We start from the raw sequence: 24,085 nt of genomic DNA on the forward strand, positions 1-24,085 counted from the left end.
GATCCATCCGCGCACGCTGTGACCAAAACAGCCCCGATAGCAAGATCATCCGAGAACCCCATAAGACGGCTGCGCGAAGTATCAGTATCACTGGGTACTGCTCCGGTAATCGAAGTCTGGTCACAATTGATGTCGACACCTTGTAGGCTGCCACTTGAGTCTGTTACGTAAACTGTTTTGCCCAGGAGGAGCATATCGTTGAATGGAGCCGTCAACGTCGAGTGCACACCCAAATCAACAACTTTCACGTAGTCCATTCGCTTGAATGTCTCGTCGAATTTGTAGATCCCGACTGAATCTGCCGACAGGAAGACCATGCTTCGACTCTGATAATTGAAGTCGCAAAGCGAGGGCACCTTCCCAAACGTGGAGATGACCATTTCACTCGCGCGTGAAGAAGGCCCATCGGCATTAGCTGGAAAGTGCACCAAGTTGACGTACGTTCGTTCATTTCCCGTGCTTATTTGTATGACCGACCGGTTCTTGATCGTGAACATCGCAATGTGAGTCTCGTACGCATTAAGCACATGATGGCCCAAGCGCTCTGTCTGTAGACAATCGTCCACCACGCCACGGTTCAGTTGTACTTTCATGACATCGTGGAACTGGGTGGCTGAAGCTTTAATTTACCTCGTTCCGCTGCACAATATATACCCCTCACGAGCTTTTGCGCTTACTTTCAACAGCAATCCACTTTTTTCCAGGAGCTTTTCACGGAGACCATCGAATTGCTGTCGTACGATCTCTTTGGTGCTACTGTCAAAATCAGACGCACTTTGCTTCTGCTCGCGGTTCAAAGCTTCAAGACCGGCCAACTGCACCGCTTCCAGTCCATTCTCGACGGCAGTCCACCACTTCACCTGCAGCTCGACCAATACCTCCGCCGTTTTCGCCAGGAATGACGTCCACAGGTGCGAGTCGCTAGCACCCCAGCTGGTGGGGCTACAACTTGACCTCTTCTGCTTCTCAATGGCAAGCAAAAGGTTCGCTTTGGGGGAGGTTGCGCATAAACTCAACAATTTGGCGAGGTCGGCGTCTTGGTTTTGCGTGTGCAATTCGAGCAGTGTTGCCTCAATATCTTGCAGACGGTTGGGGATTTCGAGCGCCAATTTGGACTTGCGATCAAGCTTCCAGATGCCGTTTGCTTTGACCCACGAACAAAAAGTTGCATATTTGTCAGCTGCAGCTTCATAGCGCGACAATGCTGCTGGTGAGTTGGCCTTACAGAGCTGCAAAAGTAGCTCGCGTGAGCTATCCACAATTGTGCGTTGCTCTGCAATATCACGTCTTAAGCCCCGACGAGATCGTTCTCTTTCCTCCATCTGCTTCTTTTCGTGCAAGGCACGGCAACTTGACACTTGCTCCTCCGGCCACAAATCAAATTCACGAAGAATGCTTTCACAGAGCTTGGGTGAACGGCCAATAGTCCCACTCAAATCGATCCGGTAGACCTCCGACTCCGTCTTCAGCCATGCTGCAAACGACAACTTTGCGTTTGCTTGAAATGTTTCTTGAAATGGTTCGGCGCGAATCGCACAATCCATCGTTTTCGTCAATACGAGAGCAGGATAACTGCCTTTCACTAAGCGTAGTTCCCCATAGCACCATCCAAGTCGGCAGAAGTGTGGGACACGCACTCCGTGCCGTCATGTTCATCCTCCTGCTTCTCGATAGTGAAAGACACCGAATACAGTGACAGCTTGTCGTCGTGCTGCTCTTCGGATTCAACCACTGCGGCTTTCAGCAGCTCTAAATCCTCCTTGGACACGCAGCAAACAATCTCTGGACTTAGAACGGTTAGAAACCGCAACACAAACGCGGGTGTGTCTCGAAGCATGTGAGGCTTGAACAACTCGTCGCGAATCCACGAGAAGAGAACCAAATCAGCACCAGAGTCGTCCTTCTCGGTGTTCTTCTCTCCGTCGGCTGCAACCTTCACACAGTAAACCCCTTCCACAGAACCTGAGAGCCACGCCGCTGTCTCATTTGAGCACAACGCCTGCATGTCGACCAAAGCGGCCGAAACATCCTTCTGCTTGCCGAACAGCGCCGTGACTCTCACTTTATCGAGGCACGTGCGCTCGAGCAGCTCATAGCGCAAGAGATCTGCAAACTCTTTGTCAAACTCGCTGGCGTGCAGCACGTCGAAATCAAACTCCATGGGGTTCACGGTCGGCATCATGCCGAAGCTGCAGCACAGACGCAACACCTCCAGCTCGTCCAGCACGGGCTTCACCACTTCCAGCTCGCACTGCGTCTCGCGGACCAGCCTCAGCAGCCGGAAGAGGCGCCCCCGACAAGGGCCTTCCTCGCCCATGAACTTCTTTCTCTCCTCGTTCCAGTTGAGAAATGGTCGGGTGTCAACGAGGAGTCAAAACCTGTCAGCGCGTTTCGGGTATCGTGCGGATCACGGCAGTTGAAAAAAACAACAACTAGGGCTCCGCGAAGGCTGGGATAGGAGGTTTTTGGGATAAACTCCTTTATTACTTTTTTTTTACGATCCCAGTCATCTCCTGCGCCCGGTCATTCACCTTAACGGCGAAGATGCAAGATACGACTAGGCAGTAATTATACACAGTAATGAAACGAACCTTGCTCGAGATCTAGCTCGTGGACATATGAAAATGCTTGCATTTGTATGCTACTACATTCCTGTAGTAGTCCGTTCGATTCAATCATTCACTTTACATCACTCCATCCGATTCGGTATATGCTACTGACCCATACCGGTTCAAACTGCCCACGCATATAAACCTTTTGGACCCCCAGTGCGGCACCGGGGTCGTACTGGTGTGATGGGCATCCTACCGGTTCAACCTGCCCACGCATATAAACCTTTTGGAGGCCCAGTGCGGCACCGGGGTCATACCGGTTTCTGAAGTTGGGGTCAAGAGAGGTCATATTTTGACTTGACGTACCACGGATATAATCCTTTTTGGTCTGCGATAGCAGCACTAACGTTGCTTCCTATCCCAGCAAAAAACCGGCATGATGGCGATGATCGTCACTAGGTTAAGGATTCCCAGTAGGGGCTTAACTAGACCCGATTAGGGGGCCCCCCTAACTTTTGCCTCCACCTCGCTTTGAATGCTATAATCCATACTATTTTTTTTTACCTAGACCCGTGCCCCCGCCCAGTAAAAGGGCAGTGCCCCTAGAAAAAGGCTCTGGTTACTTATCTAAACTCTAGAAAGGAACTGCAGAGCTTCGCGAGGCGGACGCGACGCTACTTGTCAGTTGCGGTCCGATAGCGCACGCGAAGTGGTTGAAGCAGCGCGGCAGTGTCTCGGACGTTATCAAGGGCCCGCTGCTGCGCGACCGCAGCAGCGTCGTGGGCTTCAACGGAGCGATCTTGGTGCAGCTGGTCCGGCGCTGGCGTGGTACAAAGCGAGTCCGTCGCGGTGGTACCCACCGTGACTCCACCGTGGGTCAGGTCGCCGCGGATACTGGAACACCGAAGGTCGTCCGTCGTCTGAAGTCGAGCATCGCCGGTGGGCTGTCCGCTCTTACGAGGCTCTCGTTGAGTTAGGCACGGCTCGCCGCCGCGCCCTCTGCAAGCGACGTCTCGTACGCCGCCACGCAGTCGGGGACATCTGCGAGTAGGACCTCGCGGGGCTCCCAGCTGTCGTCCATCGGGCCAAGCCATCCAACCAGATACCGGCGGTGCGAAGGTATTTCTCCATCGCGGCGACGAGTGCCGCGATCCATGCGCGCGCGCTGCGGTGCATCTCAGTGGTCGTCGTGGTTTAGTATGGCTTTGACAATGTGACGCTGGTTCCCAGCTGCGTCCACTAGTGGAGCAGGACCGTCGCGCTGGAATGCAGATGCGCCAACCTCGGGCTGACGCTGCGATGGCGCAGCGTCTTGATCGACTTGGGCATGGTCATCGGCGCCACCGGGAATGGCGGCGGGATGGTATCGTCGCAGTCGGCCAACGTAGAACGTAGGGTGCAGCCGGAGTGCCGTATGGAGCCGCAGCGTGTAGGCGTCGCCGAGTACCTTCGTCACTTTAAAAGGTCCATTAAATCGGGGCGCGAGCTTGTTCGCGCCTAAATTCGTCACCAAACTTGGCGACATGCCCGTCGTAGATAGCAGTACCCGATCGCCCACGGCGAACGTCTCCAGATGTCGTCGCCCTCGTCGATCGGCATATTCCTTTTGCCGGTCCACCGCCGCCGCGATGGTGTCGCGTATATAACGCACAACTGACTCACGTTTCTGCAGGAAGTCGCGGACAGCCGCAGTGTCTTGGGACTGCGGCGCTGGGAGCGGATCGAAGTTGGCAGGAACCGGCGCGGCAGGTGTCGCCGCCTCTTGCGCGTCTTGATACTCGACGGCCCGACGTGGCATCGGGTCAACCAGCGTGCGCGAAGTCCAAGCTGCGATGTCCGAAGGTGCCGCCCTCCTTGCGGAACGTGTACGCGAAGCTCGTTCGGGGTTAGCGTGTGGTCTCTCGTGTGCCGCCCGCGTGGCGGCACGTGTGCGAACTCCGACTGCTGGAGCGTTAGAGCCTCGACGAGTGGTGACGCCATGTAACAACGAGGAGACAGCGTCGGGGACGGGGCCACGACGATCAGCTTGGCCTGGGTCGGGGTCTACAGCAACGTCTTCATCCGGAACGAGTGACGCGGGATCGCCCGCGTCTTCAGCAGCGCGACCAGCCGGAGCCTCAGAGCGCTCCACACCAACGAGCGCTGGAACGCGAGGATGGCGACCGAAGTTGACCAAGAACGGGGACAGCCCGGTCGATGCGTGGACAGCGTTGTTGAGGGCGAATTCGACCAGGGGCAGGAAGGTGCTCCACGACTTGAACGTCGTAGCGAAGCTGCGTAGTATGTCTTCAACATCACGGTTGGCGCGCTCAGTTTGGCCGTCTGTCTCCGGATGCGACGCGGTGGACATGCACAACCGCGTCCGCAGCAATTGGAAAAGCTCTCGTCAGAAAGCAGACGTAAAGCGAGGGTCGCGATCCGATACGATGGAGGACGGAAGCCCGTGGTGGCGGTACACTTCGTCCACGAAGATCGCGGCGGTTTGCTTCGCTGTGATGCTGGCAGCAACAGGAGCAAGATGGAGCATCTTGCTGAACCGATCAACGAAGATAAGCACGCCAGTGCGCCCTTGAGCGTCTCGGGGCAGCCCGAAGACGAAGTCCATGCTGACAGACGCCCATGCGTCTGTGGCGACTGGGAGAGGTCGAAGCGGAGCCTGCTTGGACGGATTCGGCTTCACGCGTTGGCACGCTTCGCAGGAGTACCCATTTCCGGACCCACTTGTACATATGCGGCCAGTAGAAGTCTCTGGACATCGACGCGAACGTCTTCTCGCGTCCGAGGTGGCCGCCGCTCGGCGTGTCATGGAACTCGTGGATCAGCCGAGCTCGGAAATCGTCGTCCAGAGGAACGACGATGCGCGGGGGTCTTCGCAGTCGACGCGGTACGTGAGCAACTCGCCGTCCAGCGAGTAGCGGTCGACGCGGGAGCGGTTGCGTGGAGACAGCTTGCGCATCGGGTTCTCGCAGGAGCTGGATCAGCTCCGAGCAGGACGCTTCCTCCTTGTACGCGTCCACGATCAAGTCACGGAGTGGACTGGTCACTGCAACTTCAACAGCAGCGACGGCTTCGGCAGTGCATACGGCGCACTCGTCGTCGTCCTCGTCGTCAACTGCGTGGCGACCTGACTGCACGTAGTCAGGCCGACGCGATAACGCGTCGGCAAGGATGTTGGTCTTACCCGGCTTGTAGTGCACGACGAAGTTGTACTCGGAGAACAGGGACAACCAGCGCGCCATGCGCTGGGACAAGTGGGGGCTCTTCGTCGTTGTCCTCAACGAGGCGTGATCGGTGTAGATCGCGAAGGTCTACTCGCCGAGGAGATACACGCGGAATTTGATGATGGCGTAGCGCATGGTCAGCAGCTCCTTATCATGGACCGGATAATTCCGTTCCGCCGGCTTCAGCTGACGCGACTGGTAGCTGATGACCCGCTCGCGTCCTTCGTCATCGAACTGCATCAAGGCACATCCGATCGCGAAGTCGCTCGCGTCGCACACGACATGGAAGGGCTTCGAGTGGTCTGGAAGTATGAGCACGGGCGCGATGGACAAGCTCGACTTCACCTCGTCGAAGGCAGCTTGGTGCTCGGGTCGCCACGTCCACGTGGCGTCTGCCTTGAGTAGTTGAGATAGCGGACGGTTCGTCGAAGCGAAGTTCTTCGAGTAATGGTGAAGATACGTGGCGAGCCACTGCCACTGCCGGATCTGCTTCTGGTCCTGCGGCGTCAGCCACGCGCAGATGGCCGCGATCTTCTCGGGGTCGGCGCGGACACCGTCCTTGCTGACGTAGCTCCCGAGCACAGGGATCTCGGGAGCGCAGAAGATGCACTTCTTCAAGTTGGCGTACAGCTTGTTCTTCTTCATCACCTCGAACACCTTGCGCAGGTGTTGTAGGTGGACCTCAACGTCCGTCATGCCGTCCTCGGCACGACTGTGAATGAAGATGTCGTCGAAGTAGCTGGGCGCGAGGTCTCGGTACGGCCGAAGCAAGTTGGACACCATCTGGTTGAAGGTGGCGGGGGCGTTCTTGAGCCCCTGCGGCATCACGAGCCATTCCCACAACATCCCGCTGGGCGTGCTGACCGCTGTCAGCGGCACATCGTCTTCGTGCATCAGGATCTGATACAAGCCACCCATCAGATCAATGGCACTGTACTTCGTGCTGCCAGACATGGCGTCCAGCACCATGTCCTTCCTCGGGATCGGCGTTTGCGCCGGTATGATGGCCTCGTTGAGCTTGTTGAAGGCGTGGGCGATTCTCCAGCCGCCGGTTGCTTTCTTCACGCAGAACGTCGGTCTGGAGTGCGACGAGAGATTCTCGCGAACGTGGCCGGATTGCCGACGACTCTCGATGAAGGCGTCAATGGCTTCGACTTGGTCGCGAGGAAGCGGCCACTGCCGCGTCACGCAGTACTTCGCACCGAACACGAGGTCAATCTTGTGCCGAACCTGGAAGAACGGCTGGAACCTTGTCCGGGAAAATCTCCATGAACTCGCGCACGAGCGGAGCGACTGGGTTGCCGGCCGCTTCGAGCGCCGGCAATGACTGAGCTGCGTAGCGGGCTTGATGGGCGTTCTTCGGCTCGGCTCCTTTTCGGCGCTTCCTGGCGTCGGAAGCTGGGTCCGACGCACTGGTTGCGACGGCCGCAATTGACTCGGTGTCCTCGGCGACGATCATGCACACATGCTCGATCTCGCCCTTCTTCAGGTCACGGAGGAAGTGTTTCCACGAGAGCACAGGCAGCCCAGTGACCTCGGCGGCGTCGCACGGTGGACGTGCGACTTCGACGTCGCGTACACGCGGAGCCGCCTCCGCGTCGTCCCCCACCAGGACTGAGATCACTTCAGCCTCAGCCTCAACCGAGTCCGCCGAGGGCGTACGACGACGGCGCGGGTTGCGACGTCTGCGACGTCGAACCGTACGTGGAGTGTTGTGCGAAGCTGCCGATGGGAGCCCATGCTCGATCACGGCCGCTGAACGGGGGCGCCGGGACACAACGTCGGCGCCTGGGCGCGGGTCATTGGACACGACCGCGTCGACTTCATCAGGGAGCTCCCGCTCGACCACACGCGGGAACCCATGCTCGACCGCGTGTGGGAGGCCACGCTCAACCACATCTTCTCGCTCTTCAACGTTGGAGAGCCGCCACTCGTCCTGACGTGGCTCGACCACGTCATTGTATGCTTCCGAGAACCGCTGCTCATCGGGCATGCTCGACCACGTCAGACACGTCCTGAGGCTCCTGCTCAGGACCGGCGCAGGTTGCGAGTTCGCACACCGCACACGAAGGGCCATCGCTCGCTTTGTGCGCAGCATGGGTCATGGAGTCGGGGTCCATGACGGCAACATGCGGCCACTGGTTAGGCGTTCCGCACAGGAACGCCAATACTGCATTCACATCAATGTCTCGAGGGCGGACTGTGCCAGTCAGCCAGTTGATCTCAGGCTGGTGGCGGGCGAGCCACGGGATGCCGAAGACACAGTCGAACGACCCGCTCAGCTCGATCACCAAGAACTCCTCGGAACTGCGGAACCCTTCGAACTCGTACGCGAAGGTCGCCGAGCGCCGCGGCTTCCCATCAGCGTACTTCACGATCATGTCGCCAGGCCCGTCGCGAATGTTCATGTCCGCCGGTAACACCGACAAGCTCTCGGCGCGAACGAAGTTGTTCGTCGCGCCCGAGTCCAGCAGCGCGCGAAGAGGGCGCGTCGCGCCGTCAACGTGGAGGCTGAGCACAATCCGCCTCGTGTCACTGCCGGAGGTGGTGGCAAAGAGATGTGCACGAAGCCCGGGAGGGCTAGGAGGAGGTTCTGTCACCAGAGAACCATCGTTCCTTCCACGACAGGTAGGGCGCCCCGCACCTACTGGTTGTCGCCGTTTTTTGGAGCGGCGACGTCGTTCGCGACCGTGACGTTCGCCTGCATCGGCGCCGGAGCGCGGCAAACAGCCGCGCGATGTCCAGGTTTCCCACAGCGGTGGCAGCGCATCGGGCGGGGACTGCGCGTTGACGAGGCCGTTGGCGGCCTTGCTGATGACGTCGGCACCCGACGTCCACCGAACCGTTGAATCGCATCCACCTCTATCGGCTCCGGCTCGGGCACCGGAGCCCGAGAGACATCGAAAGCCTGCGATGCCGTCACACTGTAGTCTTCACGGAGCGCAACAGCGAAGGCTTCTTCGAGTGTCGGTGGAGTCTTCCGGGTCAGGTAGAAGCGCTGGTAGCCAACGCTCATGCCGGAGATGAAGACGTGGACTTGGGTCGCCATGTCTACGGGATGCGTCGTGATGCACGACACAAGGTGTCGTGCGCGCTGGATGTACTCGAGCATGGACATGCGCCCTTGCTTCAACGCCAAGAAGGCGGAGCGCTGAACCCTTTCAGCTTGGGGCGGCTCGAACGCGAGCCGCAAGTCCGCCTTCATTGATGCCATGGTCGGGAAGCAGGAAGCGTCGGCCACGAGCGCCCACTCCTTCGCCTTCCCCGGCAGATTGGACAGGAGAAAACGCATGCGCGCGAGCTCGGTAGACAGCTGCCGAGCTTCGATCGCGATGTCCACCTCGCAGAACCAGCGGTTCAGGTGAAGGCGGCCCTCGCCTTCACCGCTGTACGTGGAGACATCGAGTTTCACGATGTCGGACTTGTTCTTGGTCTGTGTGGGAGTCGACACTCGCTGACGGAGGTCAGCGAGTTCACGCGCCATGAACTCCTGGGCGGCCAGGCGTTGTTGCTCCTCGGTTCCCGCCGTCAGCAGAGTCTTGATCACAGCGTCACCAGACACCGCTGCGAGGCGGTGTAGCGCCTCCCACTCGATCGCCGACAGGTGAGGAAAGCTGGCGTGCTCCAGTGAAGTGGCAGTCGTCCAGGACGCGTCAGGCATCGATGTGTCGTTCATGTTCATCACGATCTTGGGCGTTGGACGGATTAGCGAAATGCTACCAGCGGTAACGGGCTAACTGCAGCCCGTTACGTGCTTACACAAGCAGAGGAAGTAGTAGGCAAATTGAACTCTGGTATTAAGCGCCGAGACGGTCTCGGCACTCGAGACCGTCACAGTCATTAAACCTATAGTGGGCTCTGATTGGCCACCGCGCACACGCGGTGGCGCCTGTGTGACAGTGGCCTGTCACACTTAATAGTACATTTAGTAGTACTTGATAATCGTGTCGACCTTATCCTTGCTCAGAAACTTCGACAACTTGTTCTGGATGGTGGCCCTCGAATGGTCCTGTCCTCACCATCACTGCGTCGTTTTATTCAACTGCGTGCGCGCAAAAATTACGGTTTGTAGTGGATGTAGCAAGGCGCACGGCCAGAGATTTTTTTTAGTGCCCATGGCATAGCCCTTACGATAAAGCTGCAACATATCTCTAGGTCGATCTATTGCATAAACTCGTTTAGCAAACGGATGAGTTGCTGTAACCAAGCTGTGCTTGGCAAGCAGGCCAGCATGGAAGGACGGGGCACTTGTTGACGATCGAACTTCTCGTGGCGATTATGTTCGTGATCATGATTTTGAGGGACATTTGTTGACGATCGAACCTCTTGAGGCGATTTAAGTGCAAGCTTTATAGCAGAATCGATGCATAGTTGCAGACCATAGATAGATCTCGAGATAAATCGGAGCAACCATCGGTTTTGTCTGGGACGGACTCGCTGGATCAAAACTATGCGATAGTAGTGCATACTAGTATTTGGTTGCATTGATAATATAGTATACATAACAATGATACTATTGTTGTTCAACGATAACTATTGTGATTTGCAATGATTTTGGCAATATGAGGCGAGATTTGCTGTATTTATAGCGACCACCTGCTAGATTTACGATAAATCAAGGTGCATAAATGGGGGGAGGCCTAGAATTACCCTAAAAGCGCCACAATTGCACTTTTGAAAGTGCAATTGTGGCTGTGCAGCTGCAATTCTGTCGGTGTTTATCCACAAGCACCTACACACCCGGCAATTATGCATAAGAGGGTGGATGTACTGGGGATCATGGACAGTGGTGTACTGGGCCAATGCATGGCTGCTGACAGGCCCTCCCAAGTCGATATATATATATGATGAGGTGGATTTATGCATAATTTTAGCAGGTCGTGTATCTTCTTTCACACATATTTAGGAGCAGGCTTTGTCATATTTAAATGGTCGCCAAAAAAACTGCAAAGCACAATACTAGTAATGTTATTAATATTAATGATCGAAATAATACCATATGCTTTACAAGTATTAGTATGATTCGTGCTATATGAATATTGTCCGCTGTTGAGTCGGATATCAGCATCGCAAAAAATGATTCTGGTTGCAGCACAACCAGCAGTAAATTGATCGTTACCTCGATGCTGGTGTCCCACAACCCAAAAGCACTCAAGACATGCAAATATAAGTAGTAGACAGAAGTATCAGACGTATTAAAATAGTTGACATCAGGCCTGCGTATTCAACTTTTCCACGACCGAGACCCTAGGGCTTCGTCAAGGAGTCGCACAACATCCACGTGACCAGCTTTTTCCGCAGACGCCCAGGCGGCACAAGCGCTTGGTAGATCGCAATGCCCACTAAGAAGAACGTTCGAGTGACCTTCTGTCGCTGCAGCCTCCAATGCGCACCCAATGGATTCCAGATCGCTGTCACGGAGTAAGGCGCTCACCACCTCAGCATGGTCATTCGCGGCAGCGAGCAGAAGTGCCCAGCGGATGCTGTTCGCGTCCATTCCACCCTGCAAGCAGTTCACCAATCCAAGCAATCCACGCTCGGCAGCAGCCGCAAAATTGTTCGGGTAGATTTCAGGATCACGATTCTTCACAATCGCCTCCAACACGACGACATTCGTATCGGACGGAAGCTGCTCCAGCGCTCTCCACACTGATGTTTCGTCAAGGTAGTTCATCAAAGCATCCAAGACGGCAATCTGTTCGCCTTGTGCTGCTTGCTCCAGAGCCTTACTTTTATACGAACTGCCGCTTTTCCCAGCGCATAGTTCGACCAACTCGATGCGCTTCGCCTCCACCGCAATGCAGAGCGCGTGGCCAGCACCAGCTCCATCGCATTCACTGAGCACCATTTTTGCTCCTTCAACGTTGCCACATGAAGTCGCGTAGCCAGCAGCCATAGCGACGGTGAACCGAATGCTCGGGTCGCTGAAGTATGGGCGAAGGGCATCGTCGAGCAAGAGCTCAACGACATCGTAGCTGCTGTTTCCCGCCTCTTCATACACGCGCTGAAAACTCTACCTTCACCCACCTCACACGACCGAAGTATCAGCTCCACCACAGTCGCCCAGACAGCAGTGCGCAGCATTTGATCAATGGCACGCTCGCTTGGGTCATAGCGCTGAATCAGCCACTCGATCGCAGCGGGATCACCACACTCTGTGACGTCCCGCAATACCGCAGCGGAGGATAAACGAGAAGTCGAATCAACGCAGTTGAACATCTCCATCACGTCCGTATGTCCGTGCGCCGCTGCCGCCATGAACGCTTTGGTCTGATTAGGTGGCCACGGTCTGAGAGCTTCCAGCACGTGAACACGCCCGTTAGCTGCAGCGGCCTCCACTGCAGGACCTATGACATCTCTGAGAACGTGTGGATTCCACCGCTGTTGTCTCGTCAAGTTCACTATGTCCGCTTGGCCGCTTTCAGCTGCTGCAACGAAGCATCGTGGTGGGTCGTAGAGCTCTGGGTAGTGGCCTATTAGCCATTCGAGTACTGCCGAGTGACCGTTGGCTGCGGCTCCGACGAACGCTTCCGCGGAGCAGCCCTCTGATCTGCTAGCAGCAAGACCCTGGACGAGATCGAGACGCCCTCTGGTGGCAGCGCCGTCCATCGCGCGGTAGGTCCATGGCCCATGGACTCCATGGGAGATCAGCTCCGAACCTGCGCAACACTCCCGGTAATTCGTTGTAGACAGCAGCGTCCACAGTGCGCGGGAGGAGGCAAGTGTTGATACACTATAGAAGCTGTGGGATGGCCTGGATATCATCTGGTACAGCACGAGAGACGCTTAGAAGCAAAGGCAATGCCGTCATGTTGCCGTTGTTGAGCTTGAGGAAGGAATGTTGGGATGATTTCGTAATAAGTACGAGTTTTTTTTTCATCCCGACTTCCGTTTATGTTAATGATATCAAGCCGCCAGAAGATATCGTGTTCTGTTGTTGAGGACTATCTATATGAATGAGTGGCTTATGTGTACATGAAGCAGACAAGCGCGTCGATAGAAACGCCCACTTAACCGGAAATATGTTTCCAACGGTAGTTGCTTGCTATTTGTAGGTCCACAACTGGTCAATTTCAGGATGGGAATGTGCCCTAGTGAGGATGCAAATGTGTCGTGAGGATGCAACGGATACAATAATAGCATGGGACTTGGCGGGAAGTGACACCCGCCTACATTATACAGTAGAGCGGTTAATTCTGTTATCGGGGCCAAGACTAGTACAAGGAGGTCCCGTGAGAACCCGCGTCAACCAAGATCACTTTTCAACTTCGACCCTATCAGCCAAGCACCTTTTGAAGAAACCAACCTAAGCACAATGAAGACCATCCACGCTCTTGGCACTACTGTCAGCACCCTCGCGGAAGTCTCAACGACCCATGCTGCCATCGTAACGACACCTGCCGAGATCGACGCCTTCTACGATAAGGCCGCCACGAATTGCACTGGCGTCTCGGTGTTCGTCCGCATCTTCGCTACTTGTGGCACTGAGAGAACCGAAGACGAGGCCGTCTATGACGAGAAAGATGCAAGCAAGACCATGTTCTGCGTCCCCAACCGGGCCAAGTACCTCGGAGAGGCTAACCGTACGTTGTCGTCGAGTCTTACGACGACGCCTACTGCACGACGCCGGGGTGGTGCTCGAACGCGTATCTGGCGGATGGGAAATGCCACTAGTACATGTTCAGTAACGAAGGCGACGCCCAACTCACAACAGTTGATGAAGACGGGACCGTGACCATCTACGATAGCTGCAACACTTCTGCCACACCACACCGCCAGCAACCCGCTTCGAGCTTCGACACCGGCGAGTGCATTGTCGATGCTGACGGCGAATCCAGCGCAAAATATTATTCGGTCGGCCAGCTGAAGCCCACAGCAAGTGCGAGCGCAACTGGGGACGTGAGTGGGTCGACCTCAACCAGCGCTGCGGGCACGCCTTCCACCACGACTTCAGCTCCGGTGACAACCTCAACAGGATCGACTTCGTCGGCCACGTCGGCTCCGGTTCTTTGCTCGATTGCATTTTTACTTGTCAGCACGGCGCTGTCGGTTGTAGTGGCAGTTTGATCGAGAGAGAGAGAGAGAGAGAGAGAGAGAGAGAGAGAGAGAGAGAGAGAGAGAGAGAGAGAGAGAGAGAGAGAGAGAGAGAGAGAGAGAGAGAGAACCAGATTTAATTATCGGCTAATATATTTTGATATCATAAAAAGTAATGGCTGGAGGGTATATGGTCAAGCTTCTGGGGAAGATAAAACACTTCTCAGTGGATCATCTGGAAGAAATATTTTCCTGATTTATCTTCTTTATATAATTGTTTTACTTGAAGTAAAGCATTCCACCGCCGAGGTCCAAATTGTGTGCGAGATCTACCTCGGGTTCTGAGGTGCCGTCGCACGTCGGGCAAGTGCAAGCGTTTCCTTTGCTCTGAAGTAAATATGGCACTGGAGCTATCCCACATGAGGTGTTAACCTTTTTGCAACAGCATTTATAGGGTATTTGTAGACTGCGAGACGCAATCCAGCGGTTTTGCTGGTAAATTTGGATGGGACTGTGTGCGACGACAACCGACACAATTGAAAAACTTGCACCTACTGCAGAATCCGCTACGGCCAAGATTCAACGGTACTCAAACAAAAATGGTTAACAGGATTCTATTGGCAGGACACTAGATAGTGGTATTCGCGGGGTCTTGTCAATATTTAACGGACCGAGAACTCATTCTTGGAAATCCCGTAAAGCAAAACCACTTGCTGATTTCAAGCGCCACAGTCGAGCATCTCCAAAATGAAGACCACTCTCGCTATCAGCACTGCTGGCATTCTCCAGGGAGCCTCACGGACCAGTACTGGCATTGCTACGACGACTTCTGGGATCGATGCATTCTACGATAACCTGGAGTGTACTGGCATTCCAGTATTCGTCCGCCTGTACCCGTCCTGTGAAAATTCAAACACCGAAGTCGAGGCTGTTTGTGACTCGTATGATTCAAGGAAGACCTTCTACGTCCCTAATGAGGCCGAGTACTTTGGAGAGAAAGACCCATACGTGGTTATCGAGTCGTACGACGACGCCAACTGCTTGGAGGTGGGCGGGATGACTCACGCGTATCTGCCGCTTACACTCAGCTCACAACAGTCGATGAGGGTGGAATGGTGACAATTTACCCTGGATGCAATACTTCCGATACGCCAGAATTCCAGCAGCCCGCAACAAGCTTCAACACTGATGACTGCGTTCCAGTCGACGACGATAGTTACTCAAAATACTATTTAGTCAACATCGACACGAGTGGAGGAGATACGAGTGGGTCCACGGGTACCATCTACACGCCTCCTGCCACGAACGTCAGTGCGAGTGGATCAACGAGTGCTGCTGGGTCCACGAGTGCTACTGCTGACACGCCTTCCGCTACAACTACAGCTCCGACAACAGCGACAACGGGATCGGCTTCTTTGGCGTCCAATTCTTTGCTCAGTCAGCACAGGGCTGTCAGCTTTAGCTGCGTTCTGATTCAAGACACTGGCCCTTGTAGCTCTCCAGCAACTAGCAGCATTTCTTTCTTTCTGGTAGCCATTAAATAAAGCCAAACATCATTCGAACGCTATCGATACAGCCGCTATCTATCGTATCACCGCATACCAGGTCATCAACGCGACTTCATTACTATTTATTGGTACCGGTGCGTTTTGTGTTGCGATGTCAGCATCAATGGCGGTGCGTCTGAGTTCAGATCTCGATTCACAGCTGCGTCCGGTATTTCTTTCACTTCGCATGCTTGAGATCCTCAGCCCTAAGTACCTAACAAACAAACTCATATGACATGCGAGTCCGCCTGGCAAGTTGCAAGAGCTGTCCATTAATTTAACGGTACCGACCGCCAACCTCTACTCCATGCCTTCGTCCTCGTCACCGTCCTCTAGCTGCTCCTGGGCGATCTCCCTACTGAGCCTCTTCCTCGATCCTGCTCGAACTTTGAGAATCAACTGCTTGGCCTCCTCCGGGTGCATCGTGTGCAATTGAGCCATCATCTCCATCGTTGACTTGTACACGAACGTATGCGGCACTTCTTTCTCGATGTTTACGGTCGTGACTGCATCAATATTCCGCACACTCACTCTACGCGCCAGGATGGGGGCCGCCCCAATAATGGTCGTCGCCGTGTGTTTCCGCTTGCCCGCGTAGTTGCTCGCTCGTAGCATCGAGTGGTTTTGGGGGATGGGAGTTGTCCACGACTGCTTGTTGCGGCGCCGATAGCCCGGGAAGTCCTGCAGCAAGCGTTCGTACGGTTCATGGTCCAGTCGGTACAACTCCGCGACACTGATCGCGATGCACGTCTCCAGACGGGAAATCCCGTACAGCAGCGCAAACTCGCCAAAGTACTCGCCTCTCTCGCGCGCTTCCTCTCCGGAATCCATCCTTACCAAGATCCGCCCCTGAGCGATGAAATACATGCTGCGATCCATGTCCCCTTTCGTCACAACCTCCTCGCCTTCAGAGCAGACGACGTACTCCAAGCACACCAATAGCCCGCGTAAAAAGTTCTCGTCGAGAGCGCGGAACACGCGCACTTGGGCGGCAAAGTCCCGCTGGGTGGCGAACACGACGTCTTCGTAGAGCGCCCTCGAGACGTCCGCAACCGAAGCAAACTCGGGCTTCCCCTGGTGGCGTTTCCACATTCGCGCGTAGTAGGCCTTCACCTGGCGTTTGAGTCCTTTTGGCACATCGTTCTCGTTCAGAAAGTGCTGCAACTCCGCGAGGTTCTGCTCGAACGCTGCTTCCTGTCGCGCTTGAGCGTCGATCCGCTCCCCCTGCGCTCCGATCAGTGCGCCGTAGATGTAGATGCTCCAAAAGGTGATGGCGATCTCGACCAGGAGTTCCAATGGGTTCATCGAGAGAATATCTCCATAGAAGAGCGTCGAGATGCACTCCAACGAGAAGAGTAGCGACCGGAGATACTGGCGCCCAAGCGAGATGGAATCAAGCGAGAAAGCGACGGACGCTACCTCTGAGAGCGAGCGATGTGCTTCAATCACGTCTGTCGCCATTGTCTCTTCCATTCTGAAGGCTAACATCCCTGGAGTCGACAGCCACGACACCGCGTACTGCCATAGAGCCACCTCGCTCGTGATGAACCAGATACACGCCAGGAGGTGTCCCATCGCGATGTACGCAGCCACCGAGCGGAGGAAATAGAGCAGTGCTTCACTCACCGGCAGCTTGAGATCGTGGATCGCAAACTGAATCAACTCTTCTGACATGGGCTGGATTCGACGGACAAGCAGCATGCGGTTCAGCCTCAAGACCCAGCGCGTAGTCCACCAGGACGCATTGGTGGCCTCCACGCCGAGATGGATCGCAGAAGTCGGCAACCGCACCCTCGTACTAACCAGCAGAAGCTCCAGTGGGAGCATCGCGACGAGATCAAAGCGGAATTCGGAGGTGAAGCTGTTGGCGAGGAGGTGTCGGATACTCTCCTTCGCCTTGCCCGTCGGATCAATGGCAAGTGGTTGGTGCTTGGGTAAGGCGTGGAGCATTTTGTAGACGAGATCGACTAGACAGAGCACATCCAGGAAAATCTCAAGCCCCGACCAACTGCGTAGCACGGCGTCAGATATGACGGATACCTCGTGCGCGAAGCACATCTTGAAAGGCGTGACGACCAAATGGTACACGGATACGAAGACGATGACAAGGTCCCAGGCTTTCCCGAGCTGCTTGACGCGCCTGATGAACTGTTTCGACTGGAAGTCGGTGATGGCGGCTCGGAGCACCTGCTGGTTGGGGATTTGGAGCTGAGCGGTGTCCACCACCTCGGAGCGCAAATTCCCCGGTCGATGGTGGCTGGCGAGTCTCATCTCTTCGCTCAATGGAGACACCTGGGTCGTCTTCTGGTTAAAACTTCCTCCCGTAAAAAAACTTTTAAGTGCTGGTATAGTCTCGCTCTGCAATTTGCTCTTCCAGCGTCGATAGCGGTTGTACCAGTGCAGTTGCGTCGCGTACTGCGGGCGTTGGCAGCGCTGTAAGATTTCAAAGTCGATTCCCGCGCCTCCTTTGCGGTCGTCGTTGGCTATACGGTAGTAGCCCTCGTAGTGCTCTCTGTCTCGGAAGAAGGCGTCGCCAAAGAGCGTAAGAGAGCGACTTCGGATCAGCATCTGCCGCTTGCCTCCGCCCTTGACTGGGGCTTCTTTGGATGACGGGAATAAAACTTTCTGGTCGTGCACTTGAGGCAGAATAGCGGGAAAACTGCGTCTACGAACCGGAGCGAGCTTGGTACTCGCCCGCGGCATCGCCACCTCGGCTTCAGCTATCGCGGCCTCGGGCCCAATCGTCTTTCGGCGACTCACAGACGACACCATTTGCATGATCGCTGCGCTCCACTTGCGCTTGGCGCGTTCATCGAAGCGAAAAGGTCGTAGTTGCTTGGGCTTTTTGGGCTTCACAGGGATATGAATTAGCGGCGATTGGGACTCCACACCGGCGTCCGAGGGGATCAAATCGCTAAGAAGAGAACTCACGACGTGCTGCAGCGCCGCTAGTAACCGAAAGCGCGCCCAACTCTCCGTCTCCAGTTCTCGGATATTATCCGCGCCCAGATTCGCGTTAATGTACTCGTTGATGGGGTTGAGATCCACGATATACTGACGCTGGCGTAAATCGTCCGTCTTGCTCGCACGAGTATCCGCTGAAGAGTCGTAAACTTTCCCATTAAAACAGCAGCAGAATGGATTGTAGGTTTTTGAGCTTTCGAGATGATGCGGAGCACGTTGCTTCGAGTCGCGTCTTGTTGATGACTCGCGATCGGAAAGGGACTCAGAACACGCGGTGCTTTTCGAGAGGAGATATTCAGCCTTTTTCTCGAGCAATTGGACCGTTGGAGACACAAACATCCGGCAGATTTCCACTTTGGATAATTTCCGTGGGGGAGTCGGCGCCCAAAGTAAAATGTGCCCGTCGCTGCTTGGTCTACGATCAGGTGGTATGGATGATTCTTTATCCTTGGCAAAAAATCTGGACGGTCTTCTGCTGGAAGGCTTCACACTGGGTTTGATGCTGGGTCGGCGTGTATCGACCACCTTAGCTCTACTAGCTGTGCGCAGACACCCGCGTTGGTACCGCTGAAGACGTGAATTTACCCACCCGAGGATGGCGAACTGCGCGTGCTTCTGGACGTTGAGGTCCGACGGATCGTCGCTCGGAATCCAGAGCTCCTGCCAGTCTTGCTTGGTGATATACAGGACCTCACACGATGTCGTAGCACGCACGGTAGCGAGTCGTCGTTGGTTCGGGAGGAAGAAGGCGATCTCACCAAAGAAAGAGTTTTCCATAAGCACAGCCACACTCGCAACAGACTTTGTCCAGTACGCGGCAGCTAGGCCTTTGCGTAAAGTGCATAATCGGCTTCCAAAGGTTCCCTCAACTAGGATAGTATCGCCCGGGATGAAGAGCTCAGACTGGAGCCGCAATGCCAGATTGTTGATCTGTGTCGCCGTGAGAAAACTACTAATCGGGAGTTTCTCGATCGAGTAGCCGTATTTCTCCAGCATGAACTTTAGTCGGAGATTGGCCGACAAATCCTGCATCGTCTTGCACATGTTGGTACCTTTGGTCTGCTCGAACTCGACTCGGAAATAGTAGACAACGCGCTTGCGTAGCCCCGGCGACAGCTCGTGCTCATTCGCGAAGTTCTCGAAGCTCGCGATTCGGTTCTTGTACTGCTTTGTCTCCTTCCCCAGCTCGAGAATCAGTTCCGAAATCTCGCCGACGATGTGTCCGATGACGAAAGTGCAGCACAAGCACGTAAACCCCGTCCAGAGCGTGCCTGCCATTCCCCTCGGGATGATCTCACGAGACCCCACCAGCAGTAGCGTCGTGATAGCCCAGTAGAACGTCTTAGCGTAGAGGATAGGCACCGAGTGGTTATTGTGCAGCACGGGATCATGCGCCATCCAGCAGCGTTCAAGGTACTCGCACTCGCGCTCCGAGATCAAGAAGAAAATGCAACCCACGTAATGAGCCACAAGCACGAGAACAATGAGCAACTTAACAGGACTCAAGTACGCTGACACGTTGCGGGCAGCAAAGTGCTGCTGAATTTGGACGATTACATCGTCCAGATATGACCATAACTTGACACATCGAACGAGCCGTGGTAGGCGACACAAGCTGGCGATCAAGGAGCCGCTGGAAAATGGGGTATAAATCGGCAGCGACGCAACGAGATCCCATTTAAATGTCGGGCTACGCAGGTACTGCTTGTTTATCAGCTTTCGTTCAATGAGATTTTTCACCGTCACTTCGGCCAGGTCGAAATAGAACAACCGCAAGTAAATGTCCACTGCGAAGCACACATCGCAGCTGAGATCAGCAATCCACACTGACGCACTCGAAAAGTGAAGGTGCGAATGGAAGCAAATGCGAAAAATCACAAATACAGCGTTGTACAGGCTCCAAAACGTAACGAGGGCGTTCCACACTGTCGTAAAGGTGTCAGATATTGAGTACAGCCCGTGTCCAGCGTCTTCATCGCCACTCGTGATAAAAACGTTATCTCGTTGGTAAAATAAACTCGGAGTCTGAAGCAGGTGCGGCTGCAACTTGATCCTAGCGAGGTTTCCCATAACGCTCTTCATGACCGCCCTCTCTTCGGTCCAATGAGTGTGCGCCTCCTCTCTCATATCCCGAAGGTCATCTGCAAACTTGCGCTGCACGCAGTCAAACTGCTCCCGCGACATCACGGACGCGTGGACGTGAGACGCTGCTATGATTGTTGCAGCGTGAGCCCTTTTGAGCAAGAATTCGTTTACGCCGTAGCAATTCCCCGCGTGAAGCGCACGAATGGGCACTTTTTTGGATCGGAAGAAGAGGTTCGCTCGGCTGCCATTCAAAAATACAAAGAATTCACGGCAAATATCCCCCTCCAGGCAGATCGTCTCCCCATTCTGGTAGCTTCGGTGCCGGAATTTGCCCGTGACTTCTCGTATGAACTCAATACTAGCTGAGTCAAAAAGAGGGATTTTCTTCACAGCCCTCGAATGTAACAGCGACGAGATCTGGTAGCACAATTGATCGGGCAAGTGCGACAGCAACTGCGACTCATACGCTTGTTTGTGGCCAACGAACTGCTGGTGGTAAAACCGTCGAACTTCTGCACTTAGTCGCTTGGAAATATTAACCCGCTCCATGATGCTGTTGACCAGATTCAGTTTCTCCATGTGATGGTGGTGCGTCGCTGTTAAATTCGAAATGGTGCTCGACATGGCCCCCATGACCCCAAAATTGATGATTCCGCCGAGGAATACCCAAAACGCGGCGAAATAACTCTCAGCGGTCGAGTAAGCTACGATATCTCCATACCCCACTGCCGTCAGGGTCACCATCGCCCAGTATATAGATCGTAAATAGGCAAACGGGGCTTGGTACATAGAGTCTGGGTTTTCTTGCGGAAACTCTAGCCCGAGGTGTCCGTAGCAGTCAAATTTGACCCACGAGCAATTGTAGAACAGCGTTGCCTGGTGGAGACAGTCGGAGCGCGTTAGCTCCGCTATGAACACGGCGCTATCTCCATGGTCGGATTGGCTGTCGGGTGGGAAGAGGGCCATCTCGAACCATACACAGCCGACAATATGCAGCATGAGCGTGACGCCCAAAACTAAAGTTAAGACGATACGAAACTTTGAGCTCGCACCGTACAAATCGCTGAGTTCGTGTAGTAAACCCGGCAACAATCGCAGTCGCAGCAAACGAAGAAGTCGGAAAATTGACGAGTGAACTTGTAGAGAACCGGTCGTAATAGAATCCAAAATATCGCCCACAGGGAGCCAAGCGAGCAGATCGAGATAAAATCCGTTGGATTTGTACGCTGCGAAGATCAGATCCGACCGAACGATGGACAGCATAACAGTGTGGTCCATGAACGCGAAAAATCTCGTGCGGAGGATAAGGTCGAAAGTGAAAAAAAACTCCACGAGCATCGTCACGACGTATCGTAGATCCATCCCAGTGTCCACGACGAACATGTGCCGTCCTTCGGTCATGGAAATGAACACGGCAAAGTACGGAACTTCAAAGGCAACATACACGATAGCCATTAGACGGACCGTATCCCATCCCAAGCGAAAGGGTGAGCCAGGAAGTCTCCAATGCGTGCGTTGCTTCCATTGCGCTCCGACAGGCATGGGGCCATGCCCCGGTGAACCTCTCCCAATAGAAGTTAAACTCTTCCCTGTCGAGCTCTTGCCCTGAGAGCTCCTACTCTTGACCGCAGAGAGTCTGCCAGTGGAAAATCTGCCGAGCGAGCTCCTCCCGCTCAGATTTTCATACCCGTCTTGTAATCCGAGGATTTTTTTCGTCTTCCGAAGTTGCAACTGGTATTTCTCGAGAGATTCAGCCATGCGCAACCGAGTTGCATGTTCCGTTCCTCGGTGATATTCGGATAACGCCTCGTCGAACTTGGCCTTCGTCAGAACATACAATTCGCAGAAAGTTTTTGCAAACGCTCTCTGCAGGTAGACTTCAGGGAAGAGTAAACACATTTCGGCAAAGTGGTCCCCCGTCTTGCACTCATTTGGCTTGCCACCACCGAGACTTGCCAGGATCACTTGGCCTCGAATGACGAAAAACATCTGCGCGTTGACTTTCGGCTCGATAATCTGGTCCCCGGGTGAATAAATTCGCCGCGCCAGAGCGAGAGCGAGCTCGTTGATGAACTCCACGCTTTCTTTCATCAAGAAACAAACCTGCGCAGTGCGATTCGCTCGCAGAGTAGCGATGACCTTGGACTGCAAGTGCTGAGGCAGAAGATGCAGAGCCTCCTCGCTGTCCAGACAGTGGTGCGTACTCCACGCGTAGTTGAAATACGCAGTCACTTGTTGCCGTACCGAGCGCGGGATGTTTTGCAGTCGCATGTACTCGCGCGCGTTGTCGACGTGATGGGCGTACGCTGCGTATCGAGCGTTGCGGAATCTAAAGAGGAACAGGAAATTCGCCAGCATTGACGTGCCAAACAACGCGCCCATGATCGTCACGATGACAACGTAGAGTGTTTCCGCGTTCGAGACTGGGGTCACGTCGTCGTATCCCAGTAAAACCAGAGTTCTGGACGCCCAATACAGCGTGCGCGCGTACTTCCGTCCTACCGAAGCGCCGTGAAGACGGTCGCGCACCACCCAGCTTGATTCAATGTTCGCGTCGCATTCTGCCAGGTCAGTGCCGCACTGCACGTGTGCTATCAGCATATACCCGCAGGCTACCCAATGACACAGCCCTGCGCACAAGGCGATAGTCCGCACGAGACTGTCAATACCAGCAGAAGACAGGTACTGGACCAAGTCGCGGTCTGAATACAGCTTCGCGAGGCGTGTAAGGCAGCTCCGTAAGCGATACAGTCGGCACAACTTGGTAATTCGAACCAGGTGGAGCGTGTTGAAGGAGCCTAAAACCACGGGGATCACTTCAACCGGCAGTAGCGCGATAACTTCCAGCACCAGCTCTGCGTTGCTGTAGTGATGTTGAGAGCTGGAGCGACTGCCCTTGTCGCCTGGCATTGCCGATAGCGGTTTAATCGATGAAATCGTCCAATTCACGCGCCCGAGCTGGAAATTATTGGCGGACGAGAGGCGCCGTACGACCATTTTGGACGCCGAGACGCGGTCCGTGTCGCTGGTCCTGGTCCGGTCTTTGGTGGAGCGCAGACTCGCGAACGTCGAGAGCTCGTAGAACACCGTCCTCCACAGATCGTAAAACCTCGCGAACTGTGTCACCCCGATGAAATCCGCGATGCAGTCGAGCGCCACGAAGACCGTAAGTTCTTGCGTCCACTCATGTGTCTCGGAATGTGACCGTGTATCATAGTAGAAAGCGACTCGGAGCGGCACCGTAAGAAAGATGTAGAGCACCATGTAGAGCTGCACGCCGATGCTGATCGTTCTCCTTGTGACCCAGGGAAGGCGCTTGTAGGACCGGACAACTGGGCGCGTGACGCCGTAGTAGACTCGCTGGTAGACTTGGATCAAGACTCGGTCAGGCCTTCGTCGAGGAATCACCTCTAAAGAAGGACCCCCTGTGTTGAGGCCGATGGCCAGGGGCGCTCCGCCGCCGTCTACCAAGACGCTCCTTGGGCCGCTCCGTGCTGCATTGGGGTGGATTTTACTCGGAGCCATTACGACAGAGGTCTCAAGGTCATTGAGAGCCGCGTTCTTCCCCGTGCAACGATAACTCAGGCGAGTGCCGAGCTTTAATCAGTGGAGAGATGAGTACGCGTACGCACCTTCCTCTGGGCTATGGTAGTTAAGCTGTTTTCGCAGCAGGCAATAATTA

General features: G+C 54.9%; 5 protein-coding genes across 5 annotated transcripts; 2 read left to right on the plus strand and 3 right to left on the minus strand.

The window, feature by feature from the left end:
* Positions 1-1,582: 1,582 nt before the first annotated feature.
* Positions 1,583-2,317, minus strand: PHYSODRAFT_301118 (hypothetical protein; the record flags this gene model as incomplete). Its single annotated transcript, XM_009529227.1, has 1 exon — positions 1,583-2,317. One exon carries the CDS (start codon positions 2,315-2,317, stop codon positions 1,583-1,585), a length of 735 nt encoding a protein of 244 aa, XP_009527522.1.
* Positions 2,318-11,020: 8,703 nt separating this feature from the next.
* Positions 11,021-12,382, minus strand: PHYSODRAFT_332253 (hypothetical protein; the record flags this gene model as incomplete). The annotated part of the gene is made up of 3 exons (XM_009529228.1): positions 11,021-11,146; positions 11,208-11,786; positions 11,828-12,382. 3 exons carry the CDS (start codon positions 12,380-12,382, stop codon positions 11,021-11,023), a joined length of 1,260 nt encoding a protein of 419 aa, XP_009527523.1.
* A 469-nt stretch (positions 12,383-12,851) lies between these two features.
* Positions 12,852-13,840, plus strand: PHYSODRAFT_301120 (hypothetical protein; the record flags this gene model as incomplete). Its single annotated transcript, XM_009529229.1, has 3 exons — positions 12,852-12,886; positions 12,956-13,356; positions 13,488-13,840. 3 exons carry the CDS (start codon positions 12,852-12,854, stop codon positions 13,838-13,840), a joined length of 789 nt encoding a protein of 262 aa, XP_009527524.1.
* Positions 13,841-14,554: 714 nt separating this feature from the next.
* On the plus strand, positions 14,555-15,317 carry PHYSODRAFT_301121 (hypothetical protein; the record flags this gene model as incomplete). Its single annotated transcript, XM_009529230.1, has 3 exons — positions 14,555-14,854; positions 14,896-15,258; positions 15,303-15,317. 3 exons carry the CDS (start codon positions 14,555-14,557, stop codon positions 15,315-15,317), a joined length of 678 nt encoding a protein of 225 aa, XP_009527525.1.
* A 337-nt stretch (positions 15,318-15,654) lies between these two features.
* Positions 15,655-23,928, minus strand: PHYSODRAFT_499897 (hypothetical protein; the record flags this gene model as incomplete). The annotated part of the gene is made up of 4 exons (XM_009529231.1): positions 15,655-17,544; positions 17,647-17,928; positions 18,808-21,932; positions 22,023-23,928. The coding sequence occupies 4 exons, from the start codon at positions 23,926-23,928 to the stop codon at positions 15,655-15,657; spliced, it is 7,203 nt and encodes a 2,400-aa protein (XP_009527526.1).
* Positions 23,929-24,085: the final 157 nt, after the last annotated feature.

This window comes from Phytophthora sojae, assembly GCF_000149755.1.
Source record: "Phytophthora sojae unplaced genomic scaffold PHYSOscaffold_4, whole genome shotgun sequence".
Taxonomy (NCBI): domain Eukaryota; phylum Oomycota; class Peronosporomycetes; order Peronosporales; family Peronosporaceae; genus Phytophthora; species Phytophthora sojae.